This window comes from Rattus norvegicus, chromosome 9 (assembly GCF_021556685.1).
Source record: "Rattus norvegicus strain SHRSP/BbbUtx chromosome 9, alternate assembly SHRSP_T2T, whole genome shotgun sequence".
Classification (NCBI taxonomy): domain Eukaryota; kingdom Metazoa; phylum Chordata; class Mammalia; order Rodentia; family Muridae; genus Rattus; species Rattus norvegicus.
In genome coordinates, this window is record NC_141542.1 from 102,275,790 (window position 1) to 102,294,107 (window position 18,318).

The 18,318-nt window shown below is 51.4% G+C and overlaps 1 protein-coding gene and 1 long non-coding RNA gene across 2 annotated transcripts; one reads left to right on the forward strand and one right to left on the reverse strand.

Annotated features, from left to right (window-relative positions):
- Positions 1–5,639: 5,639 nt before the first annotated feature.
- LOC134480603 (uncharacterized) lies at positions 5,640–7,309 on the reverse strand. The gene is made up of 3 exons (XR_015629707.1): positions 6,899–7,309; positions 6,645–6,780; positions 5,640–6,438 (listed from the first exon to the last, which is right to left on the reverse strand). It is a non-coding gene; the product is annotated as an uncharacterized LOC134480603 (long non-coding RNA).
- A 3,671-nt stretch (positions 7,310–10,980) lies between these two features.
- Ptma (prothymosin alpha) lies at positions 10,981–15,065 on the forward strand. The gene is given in 5 exon segments (NM_021740.2): positions 10,981–11,207; positions 13,475–13,546; positions 13,743–13,839; positions 14,061–14,134; positions 14,331–15,065. Coding segments are annotated over 5 exon segments (339 nt in total). The 5' UTR covers positions 10,981–11,162; the 3' UTR covers positions 14,382–15,065.
- The last annotated feature ends 3,253 nt before the right edge of the window (positions 15,066–18,318 follow it).

An 18,318-nucleotide genomic window follows, 5' to 3' on the forward strand; every position in this document is an offset into this window, starting at 1 on the left:
GGATTGGGGATTTAGCTCAGTGGTAGAGTGGTTGCCTAACAAGCGCAAGGCCCTGGGTTCGGTCCCCAGCTCTGAAAAAAGATAGGGAGCCTTCACTGGCCCCGGATTCATTATGTGGGTATACTAGCTGGTCTCGAACTCTCAGAAATCCTCCTTCTGCTTCTGTCTTCTGAGGAACCACAGGTCAACTATTTGGTATAAATGTGTGTGGGACATGTTCTCACTCTGCACTGACCTGGAACTCATAATGGAGTCTAGTCTGGCCTCAATATTTTTGGCAATCCCTCTGCCTCAGTCTCCAAAGCGCTGTGTGTAATTACAGGCTTGGGCCAACAAGCCTGGATCCTGATTTCTCGCTCACTCTTAAATAATGTACTTTACATCTCTTGGAAAGTCCCCGGAAGGACAAGAGAATTGTAACCAGGAAGTGGGGGCTGGAACACAGCTTAGTGATAGAATGCTTACTTCACATGCAACAGCCCTGGCTTAGCACACACATATACCAAATGGGGAAGGGGATGGAGAAAGAGGAGGGGAGAAAAGAAACGAAACTGGGTAGGAGGGGGATTGGACAGAAGGAAGAAAGGGCTACATGCGCCAAACTGCACTCGTCAGGGGAATGCTGGGAAGGACATTGAGAATGGGACTAGTTTTGGGTGCTGGGTGACTGAAGGGCATGGGATGACCTATCTTCATGCCTACCTTTGCCCTCTGGTAGCCCCATTTCCTCTTCTGTGAAATGGGGGCCACCTCTCCAGATTGGTGTGGAGCCAGGATGTTCTAACCTGTGTGGAAGTGCTCAGGCATAAAGGGCTCTAGTTTGTTACTAACAAGCACTTTCATTAACTTAGGCCTAGACTCTAAAATTTATAAAAATATTTACAGGACAACAGAGGGAACACTCCTAGAGAAGCTGGACTGAGGAGGGCAGAGTGTGTGTGTGTGTGTGTGTGTGTGTGTGTGTGTGTGTGTGTGTAAGACATGTCAACCTTGGGGAGTCCCAGGGCCTTCAGCTGCAGCTCAAGGTTGGGTTTCTGCCACAGGACAGTGAAATGCAATTAACTGGTCATAAGACCCAGAGGGACTGTGAAGAAAAGTGAGAAGGGGCTGGATTCAGGGCGGCTCAGCTGCAGAGCACTGACCTGGCTTCTGCCAGGTCCTGGGTTCCACAGAGATGGGAGGAGAGGATGGGGGATTGTTCCCCTCGGTGTAGTAAGCAGCGGTGACTGTGACTCCTTTCCCTTCACCCTCTGGGGCTATTAACTTTCATTTACTCAAGAACAAATGGAGGTTCGTGAAGATGGGCTTTTAAGTTTCTTTCAAAACAGGGCCATGCTCCTGGCTGTCCTGGAGCTGGCTGTGTAGATCAGAATGGCCTGGAACTCCCAGAACTCCTCTTGCTCCTGCCCTCCAAGGGCTGGGATCACAGTGTGCCACCACAGCTGACCAGTGTTGTACAGAGAACAGCTTTGGTTAGCACGGACAACTGGGGTAGATGCTACCCACTGTTTCTGGTGCCACGGGAACTGAACACCAAAGGACAATCGTGTGTTCATCTATTTCTTCGTAGGTCTATTATTAGGGTTCTCTAGAGTCACAGAACTTATGGAATCTCTCTCTCTATTAAGGGAATTTATTGAGATGATTTACAGTCTGTAGTCCAACTAACCCAACAATGGGCAGCTGTGAATGGGAAGTCCAAGAATCTAGTAGTTGTTCAGTCCCACAAGGCTAAGTGCTTCAGCTGGTCTTCTGTAGAATTAGGTTCTAACAGATGTGCTCGCAAGTAATTGTAAGCAGTCAAGAGTAAGTCTTCCTACTTCCAATGTCCTTCCGTAGGTCTCCAGCAGAAGGGGTAGCCCAGGTGAAAGGTGTGTATCGCCACACCTGGATGACTTGTTTTGTCCCAAGCTGACCTTGAACTCACAGATCTGCTTGCCTCAGTCTCCTGGAATTAAAGGCATGTACTACCTTACCTAGGCCTAAGCTTTTCATGGCCACTATGCCTCAAGATCTCCATGCCAAGATGCAGGTCAGAAACTTGTGTCTTCCAGCCTTAAGATCTGGATCACAGGAGCCTTCCAATTCTGGATCATAGTTCATTCCAGATATAGCCAAGTTGGCAACCATAACAGTAGGCTTCCCTTTTTCTTCTCTATCCTTTTTGAGATAGGGTCTGATAACCCAGGCTGGCCTAGCACTTGCTAGGTAGCTTAGCTTTGCACTTGTAATCCTATGACATCTATCTCCTGAGTGCTGTGATCACATGCACGTGCCAGCATTCCTCAATAGCTGACTGGTTCTGGTATGCTTTGGGTGACAATGACAAAAGTGTCCTCAACTTGTATATGTCACTCAGTCCCACTACAGGAATCTCCCAGCTCAGTTCCCATCTGAGAAGCCTTCCTACCCCTCATTTCCTAAGGGGCAAGGCTTTGGTTTGTGAGAACAAGACTTCTTAGCAGGAGATCCCATCTTTGATGGGCAGGAATGGGACTGTAAATGAGGGGCTTCACAGATGCAAGCGGGACTCACACGGTAGATGAACTGCCTTGCTGTGAGAGTTGAGGGCTGTGTCTGCATCCACAAGTAGCTTGGAGCTGCCCAGGATGCAAATCTCACTTCTGCCACAACTCACAGGAAGGACTTGAGCAACTCCTGTGCTTTAGTTTCTCCCTCTTAAGGTGAAAATTGAAAAGAATAAATGTGTCTGTGTCTGGAGAGATGACTTGGCAGGTAAGTAAGAGGGTCTGAGTTTGCTCCGAGGGACTCACACAGTTGAAGGGGAACTGGAAATATTTTCTAGGCCAGGCAGTTACTGGTGCATGCCTTTAATCTCAGCACTCTGCAGACAGGAATTTCTATCCTGGTCTACAGAGCAAGTTATAGGACAGCCAGAGCTACCCAGAAAAACTGTGTCTCAAAAAAAAAAAAAAGTGTTTTCCGATTTTTGTTTTCATGTGCCCAGGGATTAGACTCACCTTGTCAGGTTTGGGGACAAGGGCCTTACCTGCTGAGCCATCCCCAAGGCCACACATTTTCCCTCTTTCAGTTTTCTCTTTCTTACACTGCTCCATAGCTCTCTGGGAAGGGGTTTAGAGAAACATCAAGCCCAACCAGTTCCCTTCTATTCAGAGCACTTAAGTGACCTTTTCTTTCCCCAGTGTTTTTTTTTTTTTCTTTTCTTTTTTTCGGAGCTGGGGACCAAACCCAGGGCCTTGTGCTTGCTAGGCAAGCGCTCTACCACTGAACCAAATCCCCAACCCCTTCCCCAGTGTTTTTGAGACAATTGAATCCTATAGCCCAGATTCTCCTGATTTTCTGGAATTCACCTCACAGCTCATGCTGGCATAGAAACCCTGGCGATCCCCTCACCTCAGCCTCTTCAGTACTAGAGTTAAAGGCATGAACTTCGGTGCTAGGCCAGAACATTTTGTGCTGAGGATGGTCCTGGGTATTGAACCCAGGGCTTTCTGCTTGCTAGAGGGATGCTCTTCCCACTGAGTCTAAATAATCTTCAGTCTAAATAACCATTTCCTTTGATTTTTTGGATGTGTTCCCAGGTGTGTAAGTGCACGTGTGCACATGTGTGCAGGCCAGAGGTTGGTATCAGGAATCTTTCTCAACCACTTTAGGAGGCAGGATCTCCTGCTCATCTAGCTAGCCAATTTGCTCCAGGGATCTCCTGTCTCTTTCTCTAGTGTTGAGACTGTAGGCAGGCGGCTACTCCTACCCATGATTTATTTACAAGGGTGCTGGAAATTTAACTCTGGTCCTCAAGTTTGTACAGCAAGCACCTTATCCACAGAACCTATCTCCCCAGTCCACGAAATGATAATTTAAAAAAAAATATTTTGGGGCTGGGGATTTAGCTCAGTGGTAGAGCGCTTACCTAGGAAGCGCAAGGCCCTGGGTTCGGTCCCCAGCTCCGAAAAAAAGAACCAAAAAAAAATTTCTATTTATTCTATTTATATGAGTACACTGCAGCTGCCTTCAGACACAACAGAAGAGGGCATTGGATCCCATTACAGATGGTTGTGAGCCACCATGTGGTTGCTGGGATTTGAACTCTGGACCACTGGGAGAGCAGTCAGTGCTCTTAACCGCTGAGCCATCTCTCCCAGCCCCCAGGATAATTTCTTGATGAAACTTAGCTGGAGTATGAGGCAAAGGCTTACACCAAGTGAGGGACACAATCAGACCTGTGCTGTTTCTGCCGTGTGGACTGTATCTGCAGAAGGGCTGCCAGTGCCAGGAATCTGCTCTCATTTCAGCTGGGAACAAGGTGTCGAAGGGCCGGGAGCTGCTTGGAACCTTTGTGAATGCAGCCTGGGAATGAGTCCTCCAGTCCCCCTGCTGGCCCAGAATGGAGGCACAAGATGGAGGCTGAGGCCTGTCCAGGAGAGCCCTGAGGACTCCTGAGTTTGAAAGCATTAAGTAACCTAAGCTAAACTCAGACTAGTCCCCCACCTCTATGGTGTATTGTGTCTTTCTGTATGTGGCGGATGTGTATTTGGAGGCTAAGGCCAGAAGTTAACATTGGGTGTCTTCCCTGATAACTCTCCACTGTGTGAGATTGGTTCTTTCACTGAATTTGGAACTCACTGATTAGACCAGGGGGCCAGTGAACCCAAAGGCTCTGCCTGTCTCTGTCAGACACTGCCTCGCCCCAGCTCCTGGGGCATTCTGGGAATGTTGTATTTAGATTCCCCATATTGTACAGCAGGCACTTTACTCGTCGAGCTGTCTCCTTAGCCCCTTTCTTTTAGAATTTTTTTGAGACAGGGTCCCATCATCTCATTATGCAGCTCTGGAATTTACTATGTAGGTTTTCAGAACACATTTATTTCTGTCATGGTTGTCCCCACAGCCAAATTTAGTTGTTTGTTTTTTTTTTTAAAAGATTTATTCATTTATTATATATAAGTACACTGTAGCTGTCTTCAGACACACCAGAAGAGGGCATCGGATCTCTTTACAGATGGTTGTGAGCCACCATGTGGTTGCTGGGAATTGAACTCATGACCTCTGGAAGAGCAGTCGGGTGCTCTTAACCGCTGAGCCATCTCTCCAGCCCTGTTTTTTTTTTAATTAACTTATTTTTATGTGTATGGGTGCTTTGCCTGCATGTATATCTGTGTACCACATGTATGCCTTGTGCCCATGGAAGCTGGAAGTCAGAGGAGGGTGTCAGATCTCCTGGGACTGGAGTTACAGATGGCTGTGAGCTGCCACATAGGTGCTAGGAACCAAACCCTTGTCCTTTGAAAGAGCAGCCAGTATGGCTGCTGTAACTCTCTCTTGGCTGTCCTAGAACTCTCGCTATAGACCAAGCTGGCCTTGAGCTCAGAGCTCGACTGCCTCTACCTCCTAAGTGGTGGAATTAAAAGTATGCACCACTAAGTCCAGTGGTCCTAACAACCGATCATCTCTTCAGTCCTTACTCAGCCTTACTGAGGATAACGTGATTTCTGCAGAACGTTCTAGAACATCTTTATTACACTGAAAAAAAGATTTTTGTTTTGTTTTGAGGCAGTGTTTCACTATGTGTTTCTGGATGGCCTGCTTCGAACTCACAGGGATCCTTCTGCCTCGATTGCTGAGATTCAAGGTGTATAACACACGACTGACTCAACCTGAACAATTTAAATGAGGTTGATTTTTAATATTTTGGGGATGTAAAAAAATTATGTTGGTCAAAGGTTTTATGCCTCAGAGTAGTGTGGTTCTGTGAGTAGTCAGCAGGGTTGGGACAGGCACGCAGTTCTCTCCCAAGGAAATAGGCCATATTCTTCTCTGTTTACCAAAGTGTGGATGATGAAGCCATGTGCTGGGGAAGCAATTGTAGGTAACCTTCCATACCACCTTAATGGAGAATACTGCAACCAAAGCGAGGTCAGTAAATAGTCCCTGAGGGATGACAGAGTCAGGCTCAGATGTGAAGGTAGCTCCGTCCTTGGACTTCTCATGCGTGGTGCACACACATCTATAAAAAGGCATCTACCAGGCCTTGCTCTCCCTGGCCAGGTTTAAGTTCGGTGAGGGTGAGTCTGGTTTTGAGATTTTCCTACAGAGACAGAGACTTTACCTGACTGTTTTCCTTCCAGAACATGGCTGGAAGAGATTGCTCTGCTCAGAGGACCTTGTGTGGGAGAGTGTGAGAACATCTCAGCTCCAAGACCCCAGCTCAACAGCCCCCTCCTTGGGGCTCCTGCTGTGCTCCCAAGTCGGGTGGTGTAGCAGAAAGGCAGAAGTGTGGAGAGTCTCTGCTGAATTTAGGGTCCCACAGGAACCTACCTTCTTGTCAGATGCAGTGCCTCACCGGCCTTCGAAGGTGGTTACCCAGGTGTGTGCCAACTCATGAGTTTCTGCAACCAGCATCTTCCTGTGCCATCTCGAGGTGAGGCTGGGCCCACCCACTCACCAATGAAACCAGAGCTTAAGCAAAAAACACCCACAAGCTCAGATATGCAAATAGGTACACCAGGCGCTGGGATGCAGGGAAGGTGGCCAGGAGAAGGCACAGGCAGGGTGAGATTCCTGGAGGGGGCACGTGCATAGGAAGGGAGTGTGGCAGGATGGCACTCTTATACCTAGGGGTCATGGCTACTGCCTCTGCACCCTCACCTCCTCCAGCTCCTTACCTCACTTGGTTCCTGCCGGCACCGGCACCACCGGGCTCTGCAGGTTCTGGCACTGGTTTTGAGAGCAGGCCTCAAATGTCAAGAGACATTCCACACCCTCTCCCTGCTGCTTAGAAGCCTCCCAGGGTGGCCAGTCCTGTGAGTACCAGTAGTACCAGGAGTCAGGCCTCTACCCCAGCTCCCCAGGGAGGACAGCAAGGGCGGGCAGGCCCAGGCCTGCTAGAGAGCAGCCATGGAGGGGGGGTGGCTCTTACACAATCCAGCCACTGGCAAGGCGGGAGGGTTGAAAGGCAGCTGGCAGCTCCCCAGGCCCTGACGCCTGAGCAAGGAAACCACAGCCCGAAACTCCAGGGGTTCTGAATTCTGAGGGGCGGGAAGGCAGGGGTTTTTGAGGTCTGTTCCACTGTGGCTACCGCCCCGACTCCATCGTCCCTCAGAAGCCGAAGGCACTGCCAACCATGCTGGGCGATGAATCACTGGCCTCAGAAAGTCTGAAGACACCGTCCTCCTTTGCCACCAAACATGAGAAAACTCTGCTGAAGACCGTGTTCCTTTTGCCAGAGTCCTGCAAACATTCTTACACGCATACCCGCTTACATATAGATGGTAACTGAAAGGTGGCAGCCTGAGAGCATGTTTCCCTGAATGTGCTGGGCACTGTTATCAGCTCCTTCTGAATATCTAGTTTTCAGGTCACTGTTATGTCACGTCTGGCTTTTAGAGGTGAGAAAGTGGATCACCTGTCTTTACACAAATGAGAAACAGCATGGCTGGGGCTGATGCAGGCAGCTTTAATACATGTGTGGATTATATATAATGATTACATAGTTATGATATGTAAATATATAGTATATATCTATGTATACGCACACATATGCATGGATCACCACTGCCCAGTTCTCAAATATATATTTTAATTGAAAAAAAGTACACCATGAAAGGACATGGTGGCACACTCCTTTAATTCCGGTAGTAGGAGGCAGAGGCAGGTGGATTTCTGAATTCAAGGCCAGCCTGGTCTACACAGAGTTCCAGGACAGTCAGGGCTACACAGCGAAGCCTTGTCTTGAAAAATTAAACCAACCAAACAAAAATTACATGTATCTGTTTATGCGTGGAGAAGGGCACACATGGAGGTCAGCAGGAGGTCCTACATCTTGTGGGAATGTCTCTCTCCTGCTACCTTGTGGCCCACAGAGACTGAGCCTAGGTCCTCAGGCCTGGCAGCATCTTAATCCTGGGCACTACTTCAGCAGCCCCCAAATCTGACCCAGCTCCCAAAATAGATACTTAATGTTTTAGGTATCAGGCAGAGTTGTGAGATAATCAATAAGGAATAAATATGTTCGAAATTACTCAGGAGCCATCCTAGGCTGCAGGCTAAGCACCTATAGGGCCAGGCCCGTTAAAGAAACAAGTCAGGCCTGCTGGGGAATGTATAAGGCAAAAAGAGGTGTGCCCAGGAAAATTCCCTTAAAATGAACTTGCCCTGAAGCCGTCTGGACCACCTGCACTGAACACAGGTTTAAGGCAGGTCCAGAACACCCCAGATCTGTTTGAACTGACCTAGAGGAAGAAAAGTGGCCTGTTAGAGCTCACTAGCTTGTCTGGAGAGATTTGGGTAACAACATGGAATTGCCTCACTTCCTGCCTCTGGAGCAGCCAAAGGCCTAAGATACATGGATGAGGAAATCCAGACAATAAGACCAGCCCTCTCAGAAACAGCTGAAGAAGTAGAACAACCAGTTACAGGAAGAGAGTCCTCATAGCCCCAGTAAACTGCAGTAGTTCCTGGCTGTTAGACTCCTGTGGCCAGACAGAAGGCCCAGAGGTGACTTCTGTTTCTGTGTTCCTGGTCTTCTCAACCATACTAGGATAGCCAGAGCTCTGATCATGGTTTATTTGATAACTTCAAGTCCCCTTCTAGAACCTCTGCCCCGAAACCCCTTGCATGAGCCAATCACTATCATGAATACAGCAGGAGATCAGTAAGCTTAGCTTGAATTTAGGTGGTACGGCTGCAACCTGATGCTTGAGCCTCCCTCCCACTCTTTTAGTAGGGCCAGGAGCATGCACAAGACTAGATAAAGTAGTTCTTCGAGGGAAATTCATACTTATCCAGCTTCTCACTGATTGCCACCTTGCCTCCCTCAGCTCTCCCAATCCAGAACCTGATGTCCTCTTTACTGCGAACTCAGAAACCACAACTGCTAAGATGTGGGTAGTGTAAGCCAAGCTCTTTGTGCATCTGGGTTTTGTAGAAGGAACAGTCCTCTAGAGAATAGCGGGAGCTTAATGGATAAGCCCCAGGTAGACAGCATCCTCTTTTTTGTTTATATTGAAGCACAATCCCTATCTCCTACAAAAAAAAGGGGGCCTTGGCAGCTGCAGCTCAAAGGCCCTTCCCGGTTTAAGGAGAATGGCTCCATATCCTCGCTACAGTGACCGCCGCTGGCGGGGGTGGGGCAGAGTTCGGACTCAGGGACAGTTTGTGCAACCTAAGGCGCTGGGGCGAGATAACCACCTCCAGCCATTAGTGTGCTTGGAGAAGAGTGAGACCACGCGAAGTATACCTCTCTGTTGCCAGGGGCTGCGGGGGACAGGAGCTACCACTGGACAACGAGAGTGGGTGCAGGCCAAAGGGCGGCGGCAAGGCATTCTCCTTAAAGGAAAAGCTCGAGGAGGCCCGAAAGGCTGGCGGCGGGGCTGGCACGTGCGCGCGGGGATGCGGGCCGGCCACGTGCGGCTCGCGGGCAGATCCGGGGTCCAACTACAGCAGTTCCCCGACACTGCACGTTCCTCCCCTCTCCTCAAGCTCAGTAAAGGGGCCTCCTGGCGGGGATGGGCCCAAGCGCCCGAGGGAAACGATAAGGGCAATTCAGTCTCCTCGCCTCGACCTCAAAGGTCTACGGAATTTGCCATCCACCCGTCCTCCACGATTCAAGACTCCGGGTTTTCCCCACTCCCGATTCCGCGGTCCACAGGCGACAGACAGCAGGAAGGACCAATGGCAGGGCGCAAAGCGTCAACTTTGTGTTCGCCCGCCACTGTCAGCCAGTGTGAACGCGTTTTTCCTAAGTTCCGCCTTCCGTGTCGGGCGCCCCCTTGTGGCAACACACGGTCGGACGCTATCTGCCGCCATCTTGAGTGTGGCGAAGATCGTTTCTTGGGATCCGTTTATAGCCATTCTGGTCTTTCTTTCACAGGACAAACTTGTTAGTTCGACAGCGAAGTGAGAAAGCGCTAAAAATCGAGTAATCTAGTGTTTTGAAGTTGTCCTTGTGAGCTGGGTCGCCACGTCACGCCACGCTTGCGGAGTCCAACGCCATTTTGAGTGTGGCGTCTTTATGGTTTTTCTTTTCTCAAAGCTCCGCGTGGTTCCTTAAATGGCTCAAGTTTGAAGGAACCCTCTCAAGGACTAGTCCTGATGGCCGAGGAGACATGTCTCTCCCAGCTGCATAGTGTTCGTATGTGCACTGGAGCCTCCAAAATGCTAAGGGGTAAACACGATGGCCGGGCGGGGCCCTGGAAGATATTAATGGACTGTCGCGACGGTAGTGACTTATTCCAGCAGACGCGAACCAGAGAGCCCTGAGGTGTGGACACCGTTTTGTGGCGTGAGGCCCAAGGACTGTCCCACTGAGGACACCGGGCATCAAACCCCTCTTCGCATGAGTTCCCCCAAGTGTGCAGGGCGCGAGGCTCGCTCGTCAGCTGACCCTGGACGGCGGGACAGTGGTGGGCGGCGGGGATCACTAATGTAGTCGAGGCGGGAAAAGGGGACAGAGTGGAAAGTGCGAGTCACAGTGCCCGTTGTGGATGCACATACACTTATTTGGGCCAACTCTTCAGTCTTAGATGCGGGCCTGTCTCGGGCGCGGGAACCACGCGGGGCACCGCCCGGGGCAAGCGCCGCCCAGCACTCGCCTTCCCCTCCCCCTCGCGGGCAGTCCTCCTGCTCCCCCCCTCTTCCCCTCCCCTCCTTCCGAGCAGTAGCGAGGGAGGGGGAGGACGGGGGCTGGGCGGGCAGCTTTGCCGCGCTTTGGCTTTCTGCGTCAGAAGCCTGAGCAAAACAGCCGCGGGAGCGCGCACGCGCGCGAGCCCCCTCCTCGGAATGGCGAGACCCAACATATTCAAGACTCTGAATGACAGTGCGGCGGGGGACTGCGCAGCGCGCGCCAAGCCGAGGCACTGCCGCTTTAAGCTCACTTGCCCATTGTTCGGAATTGAGCCAATGAGAAAACGCCCGCTCCCTGTACTCAACCAATAGCGTTAGGGCTCGGGTGGTTGAGCACCGCCCACTAATCTATATTAAAGCTTCTGGCGCCGCGTGAGTCCCCCACTGGCTGCTCCGAAAAGCCATCTTTGCATTGTTCCCGGGTCGTGCTCCGCGCTCACTGCAGCCACCTTCGCCGCCCACCGTCTCCTCCAACGCGGACTCCGGCAGCTTTCTCGCCAGAGTCCTCGAAACTCGACTAATTCCTTACGCGTAGCACCAGACCACCGGCGTGCCCCACCATGTCAGACGCGGCAGTGGACACCAGCTCCGAGATCACCACCAAGGTGAGGCTGGACGCCGCCCGCCCCCTCGGGGTCTGTGCGCCGTCGCCCGGGCAGTGTTAGGCGCGTGGCTGCGGGATTGGGGAAAGCATCACGCGAACGCTACGGAGAGGACCTCGCCACCCTCCAGCGGCGCGATGGCCCCGGGCACCACTCTTTGTGTGCGGGGGAGGGGGCGCGAAGCGACGCGGGCATTCGTGCCGCCGTCGGGAGCTGGCCGATGGCCTGGGGTCGACGCGGAACATGGGGACGAAAACTGGGAGGGCCGAATCGCAAATTCTCGAAAGTTGTTTGCGAATCGTTTGAGTGCTAGTGGGGCCGGGGTCGCGGGGCCGCGGCGCACGGAAATAACTTTGAAACTCCGGCGCGTCGGCAGTCGGAAGTGTGGGGGGCGCGTGTGCGGCGCCGGCGGGCTACCGGCGCCGGCGGCCGAACTGCTCTTTGTTAGGTGCTTGGGTTCGCGCCCTATAGCGGGCTGGCAGCGGGTTATCCGGAATGACGCGGATGGGGCGGCGAGCTGTGCCGTGGTAATTTTGGCTGAGACACTTACGGGTCTCGTTCTCAGTCACGGTTGAGCATGAGTGTTCGTGGGCTGCCCGTGGAGGCTGGGAGCTCTGGCGGCGGCGGACCTCGTACCAGTGGCGGTCACTGCTGACGGTGTTCGGGCCCGGGCGGCGAGCCCACGCGCTAGAGGGGGAGGAAATAGAAAGTGAAGCGGCCGCACACGGGGGCCGCTGGGCGCCCCCCACGGCTACCCTGCTGCGGTGGAGACGCGGCGGCCGAGTATCCCGCGCAGACTCGCAGTCCTGGCTACGGTCCTGAGGCCGCGGCTCGCAGTCTCCTCCACCCGCCCAGCGGAGTATTATCCACTCTCACGAGACAAGCCTTGTTCGGCTCGTGCTCCTTGCTTTCAAACATCTCGTTGTTCGCGCCCCATTCATCCTGCAGTGGGAAATACGCGCGTGCCACCTTGTTTAAACTCTGATAGCCCGGCATGTCCGTCTTGGTGCGACCCCGTGCAGAGCGCACTCTGGAGCGGTGCCCGGCGGCCCTTGTAGACTTGAATTTCCAGCCAGCATAGTGCACCCCCTGCCCCGAGCCTCCGCGGGAGTTTCTCTGAGGTGAATTCCCGCGAGGTTCGACCCTTCTGGGGAGTGCGCCCCCGACGGTCTCGAGGCTCCGAGCTCAGAAGCTCCAATACCCCGGTGACTTAACGCCGGACGTTGCGCGCCAAAATTGCAGCCGGAAGCCGCGTGTTGACCCTCAGTCGCGATCCCAAGGGGGCAGCACGTAGCGCGCTTTCTCCAGCGGCAAACTCGCTCACCTAGATGAAAGCGTACCTTGGGTCTCCAGGGCACAGGGCGCACTTGGCGCCCCAGGCCACGTGCTCGTTGCGCGCGGTGCGTGCCGAGGCTCGCGCGCGTAGTTCTCTGGGTGAGCGGTGCGCCTGCGCACCGCGGCCACCCCGCCCCCACCCACTCCCCCGGGCTTCGGCCACCAGGGGGCGGAAGCGGGTGCAATGGGGTCCGACGCAGGCCTTCGGTGGGCGCGAACCCACCAACCCCAGCAGGTAACCCAGGGGGTGGGCCCCGCAGGACTAGCTGCACTATGTGCCTGGCCTTCCTGGTGGTCCCACCGTTGAGCCATGGAGTGGAAAAGTTACACAGCGGTCCCGCCCCGAAGCCGCAGTTTCCAAAGTGCTAGCTTGCTACTTGCTTTGGGTTATGGAGGCTAGGAAGGCCTGTAGTACCAAGCATGACTGGTGATTTGGAAGTGGGGGGTGTCTGCATGCTCAAGCGCTTCCTGATCTCCATCCAGATTCTCCCCATCCATCCCTGAGCTACTGACCATCGACTGGCTCCTCCCTTCAATACCTTATTTATTTATGGCACACAGCCACCGCCTTCCAAAAAGGGTTTCTGAGGGGTGGAGCTCCCTCTAGCTGGAAACCGGCGGCAAAGGGCGTGCAGGTGAGGGAGACAGTTCCCGAGCTTGTCTGCCTGGCCTGGCGGGTTTGTGGCTGTGGTGCCATATGGTAGCCTTGAGTCAACACCTGACTGCCTTGTTTTCGATGTATCCAGAAGATGGGAGTCAGGATTTGGATACAGGCCTTGAGTAGAGAGATCTATGGCCCATCCTCTAACACTCCAGGGTGGCTAAGTAGCCAGTGACACATTAGTTCTGTAAGTCAGCTTTGTTTAGTTTTCAGCACTTTGGCTGATGGGTACCCTCTGTTCTGAAGACTAATGGGTGTCCTCTTCCTTCTGAAGGACTTGAAGGAGAAGAAGGAAGTTGTGGAGGAGGCAGAGAATGGAAGAGACGCACCTGCCAATGGGAACGCTGTGAGTGTCCATAACGGGGCTTCTGTTCCCCGCTTCTACTCCTTCAGCTTACTTCAGCATGGTTAAGGGTTGGGCCAGGCAAAGAACTTGCCTGCTTTTTAGTTTGGGAGGTGGTGTGGGAGTTTTTCAGCGGTGGGTGCTAGACATGCAGACCTGCTTTGGAGGTGGCTAATGGCAGATGTGTTTTCTGTTAAAGCAAAATGAGGAAAATGGGGAGCAGGAGGCTGACAATGAGGTAGATGAAGAAGAGGAAGAAGGTGGGGAGGAAGAGGAGGAGGAGGAAGAAGGTGATGGTGAGTAGTCTTGTTTTCTCAGGTTCCTTCCCTGGGCTGTACTGCCAGAAGGGAGAGGTTGGGTTTCTGGGCAAGTCGGCCAATTTGAATTGCAGTCCTTTTACGCCTCCTGTTGGCAGTTCCATGTTTAAAGAGTTGTTGCTGTCTGACCTGTCTACTCTGGGGAGACAGTTCCCAGACAAGGGGTGGCAGTGGTTTATGTGGTCCTTGATTCTCTCCAGGTGAGGAAGAAGATGGAGATGAAGATGAGGAAGCTGAGGCTCCTACGGGCAAGCGGGTAGCTGAGGATGATGAGGTAGGTTTGAGGTGTGAGGTACCTACCTTCTCCTGAGGTGGACAAGCGCTGTCTGGGGTTTCTTGCAAATGGTGAGAAAGGTTCTTAGTGGGACCTTCCCAGCACAGCAAAGCTGGGTTGGAAGGGCCTAGGTTTCTGGGCCTAGGCCGCCTGCTGAGCTGACCTGTAGTGACAGGACTGATGTCATTCTCTGCAGGATGATGATGTTGAGACCAAGAAGCAGAAGAAGACTGATGAGGATGACTAGACAGCAAAAGGAAAAGCTAACCTTACGCACCGTGACCTATTCACCCTCCACTTCCCGTCTCAGAATTTAAACGTGGTCACCTTCGAGTAGAGAAGCAGGCCCCCGCCCGCCCACTGCGGGCAGTGCCACCCACACATGACATGCGCTCTTCACCACCCCACCAAAACCACAACATGAATTGGCAACATGGGAGGAGAAAAGAACCAGAACTTCCCAGGCCCTGCTTTTTTTCTTAAAAATACTTTAAAAGGAAAATTTGTTTGTATTTTTTATTTACATTTTATATTTTTGTACATATTGTTAGGGGTCAGCCATTTTTAATGACAACGGGTGACCAAACCAGCCTTCAGAGCGTTTTCTGTCCTACTTCAGACTTTACTTGTGGTGTGACCATGTTCATTATACTCTCAAAGGAGAAAAAAAACCTTGTAAAAAAAACAAAAACAACAACAAAAAAAACAATCTTATTCTGAGCATTCCAGTAACTTTTTTTGTGTATGTACCTAGCTGTACTATAAGTAGTTGGTTTGTATGAGATGGTTAAAAAGGCCAAAGATAAAAAGATTTTTTTTCCTTTTTTTTTGTCTATGAAGTTGCTGTTTATTTTTTTGGCCTGTTTGATGTATGTGTGAAACAATGTCCAACAATAAACCGGAATTTTATTTTGCTGAGTTGTTCTAACAATGGTGTCTCAAAGCCTGGTTTTTCTGTGTGCCTGGTTTGAGACAGGGTCCCCTCTGTCTCCACAACCTCCTGAGTGATTGGTTGGGTACCACCAATAACTGGTTTTCTGGGGAGAGGAGAGACTTTTTTTTTTTCAAAAGTTCTAGGGGAAGGTTGGGACAAAGCTGCAGTTAACCTTGGGACATTAGGAGAGGTTCTTGTGACACCAACCTCTTCCTGGGACTTGGGCTACTGCAGAGGTGCTGTATACCGGAGCCCTTGTTAGTTGGGACAGGCCAAGTAATCTCGTGCCAAGTCGGGAGTCGTCTGGCTGCTGTCCATGTAATTAGTATACTGTTTGGTGGCTCCTAGTGTTAGCTTGCCAGCCAAGCCTCTAGGTCCTAAATACCTATTGTAACCTGGGCAAACAATGGCGTTAGTGACTTTGTCTTTTCAGGTTGGTTGCAGTTACTGCATTCTGTAGGGGGTGCTGTGCCAGCTTAAGTGGTTGGAGTTTTTTTTAAACATTTATGTATATACATCATACAGCTTTCTGCCTGCATGTATTGCACCTGCAGGCCAGAAGAGGGCACCAGACCTGATTATAGATGGTTGTAAGCCACCATGTGGTTGCTGGTTGCTGGGAATTGAACTCGGGACCTCTGGAAGAGGAAGAGCAGACAGTTCTCTTAACCTCTCCAGCCCCAAGTGGTTGGAGTCTTAAGGACTGTCTTTGATGTGAGTCACTCTTTGAGTCTAATCTTCAGGGTGAGTAGAGGTTGTAGGCTTGAGTATATGAATGAGCTTGTTTGCTGTGGAGGAAGGGGGGTGACCTCACCCCCAGGAACCTCAGGTGGTGGGTCCACTGGAGTAATGGAGACAGAAGAATGTCCACAGGACTGGAGAGGTGACTCAGTGGTTAAGAGCACTGGATGGGGGGCTGGAGAGATGGCTCAGTGGTTAAGAGCACTTTGCTCTGGGGTTGGGGATTTAGATTTAGCTCAGTGGTAGAGCGCTTGCCTAGCAAGCCCAAGGCCCTGGGTTCGGTCCCCAGCTCCGAAAAAAAAAAAGAGCACTTTGCTCTTCCAGAGGTCCTGAGTTCAAATCCCGGCAACCACATGGTGGTTCATAACCATCTGTAATGGGATCTGATGCCCTCTTCTGGTGTGTCTGAAGAGAGCAACAGTGCACTCACATACATAAAATAAATCTTTAAAAAAACTGGATGCACTTGTAGAGGTCCTGAGTTCAAATCCCACTACCATCTGTAATAAAATCTGATGCCCTCTTCTGGTTTGTCTGAAGATAACTACAGTGTAAGTGTGTGTGTGTGTGTGTGTGTGTGTAGATTTATATAAATCTTTAAGAAAACCTTTAAAAATGTTGGCCACAGCTTTCAGATATAAGTACTCAGTTACATAGTTGGACAGTCAGTCTGGGTTGAGTTCCCAGGACCACAAAGATTATACCTAGGAAAAGAAACTGGTGTATAACTTAAACTGGTGAGGCAGAGGTAGGATGAGTTTTGAGGCTATTATATAGTCTACAGTGAGTTCTAGGACAAGCTAAGGCTATACAGAAGCCCATCTCAAAAAATTTACAAACCCAGACCCTGGGCCCCACTAGGAAAAGAGGGAAACTGTCCCTCTGAAGGGAGGTGGGGGAAACGGTGAAAGTGAGGAAGCAGTGTACAAGGAGAGCAAGGACCTATCCCTTCTATCCAGAATCCTGGCCCTTTCTACCTATCTTCCCTTCTTGGAGCAGAAGACTTCCTGTGGTGGCCAGGCTGCTCAGACTCAGGATGACTCCCGGATCAGCCTGGGGCTTCAGTAGAGCTCTGGCCCAACCATCTCTGCTGGCTCCTCCAGAAAAGAAACTCGAACTGCCCATCTCATCCCTGGACACTTGGTCAGCCTTGAGATGTCCCCAAAACCAGTGTCTAGGAATGGGAGGTCTAAAACAGGTGAAGAGCTGTGAGCCCCACTTGTAACAGCTGCCCATGAGCTAGGAACAGCTAATCCTGTGCTCCAAGGTTGCAGCCATGTGACTACATAGACTTGGCAGCCTTGTAAATAGGCAGCCAGTGAGTGAATCTTGCTGGGCCTTAATCTGGAAAATGGGGGCAACAGCGTGGAGGCCCATTTGCTGCTGTACCCTGAGACACACCCAGATCCTGAGCCTACATCCTATTCAAACCTTTGAGTCCTTATTTCTCTAGCGATTAGCTCTGGGAACTACCACTTTTTTTTTTCTCTTTTTTTCAGAGCTGGGGACCAAACCCAGGGCTAAATCCCCAGCCCCTGGAACTACCACTCTTAATGGAGATTACTTTCACCTGGTCTCTAGCACACATATAACTGATTGGGGACATTAACAAATGGTTTAGGGTCACCAAGATCCTACTGCTGGCATTGCCAGTGCTGAGAAAGGGACTCTGGAAGATTCGTGGGCAGTGGGCGCCCTCTGGTGGTTGCAGGGCTGTAGAGATTTGATTTGGTAGGTTTAGGAACAAGCCTTTCAAAAGGCTGAGTCCAGGGGAAGTGCTTCTTCCCTTGTCTCAGTTGTGGAGGCAATGTAGAGTTAGTGTCATTTCCTATTCACTCACCTCAGGACAGCCAATCCCAAGGACCTGGTCCCTTATTTTCCTGGAGGGGAGACCTTTCCCAGATGCAGAGCTGAAGTCCCAAGAGGTTTCCTCTGGTGTTAGCAGGTCCTGAACAGCCCCCAGGGACCAGCATCACAGTACATGTTGTGTTGCCAGCTTGCCTTGGATGGTCTATGTGCACAGCGCCCTCCTGAGGTCAACCCACCTTTGTCTGAAGTCAATACCTGTGTCCTAGAAATGGACCAGCCTTGCCTGCCTCAGGTTTCTGACCTCTTTGTGGTCCCCTCCTGGTGAAGTTTTTTCCTCCATGGAGGCAGAAGCCCTGTGTCCAGTTTTATTTGGGACTTCTCTCAGTCTGGTCTGGTCTCACATGCCTGGTCTCCTCTGACAAACATAAATAGTAGCCGAGTTCTGACACAGTGTTCTTCAGTTTTGTACCATGGGCAGCTTGTCTTTACAAGGATAGGGCCAGCCAGGGAAGGGTGCAAGGCTGTCATCTGAGACCCTCCTCTCTGGATACCTTAGTCTTGGCTGAACTTGTGGGAATTATAGGTGCATAGCTTGGGAACTAGCTGAAAGGGCTTAGGGACATCTGATCCACTGTGCTCATGTGCTGGGTGAACGGTGTACAAGTGCGTTACTCGGAGAAATGCCGCTAGCTGGTGGCTG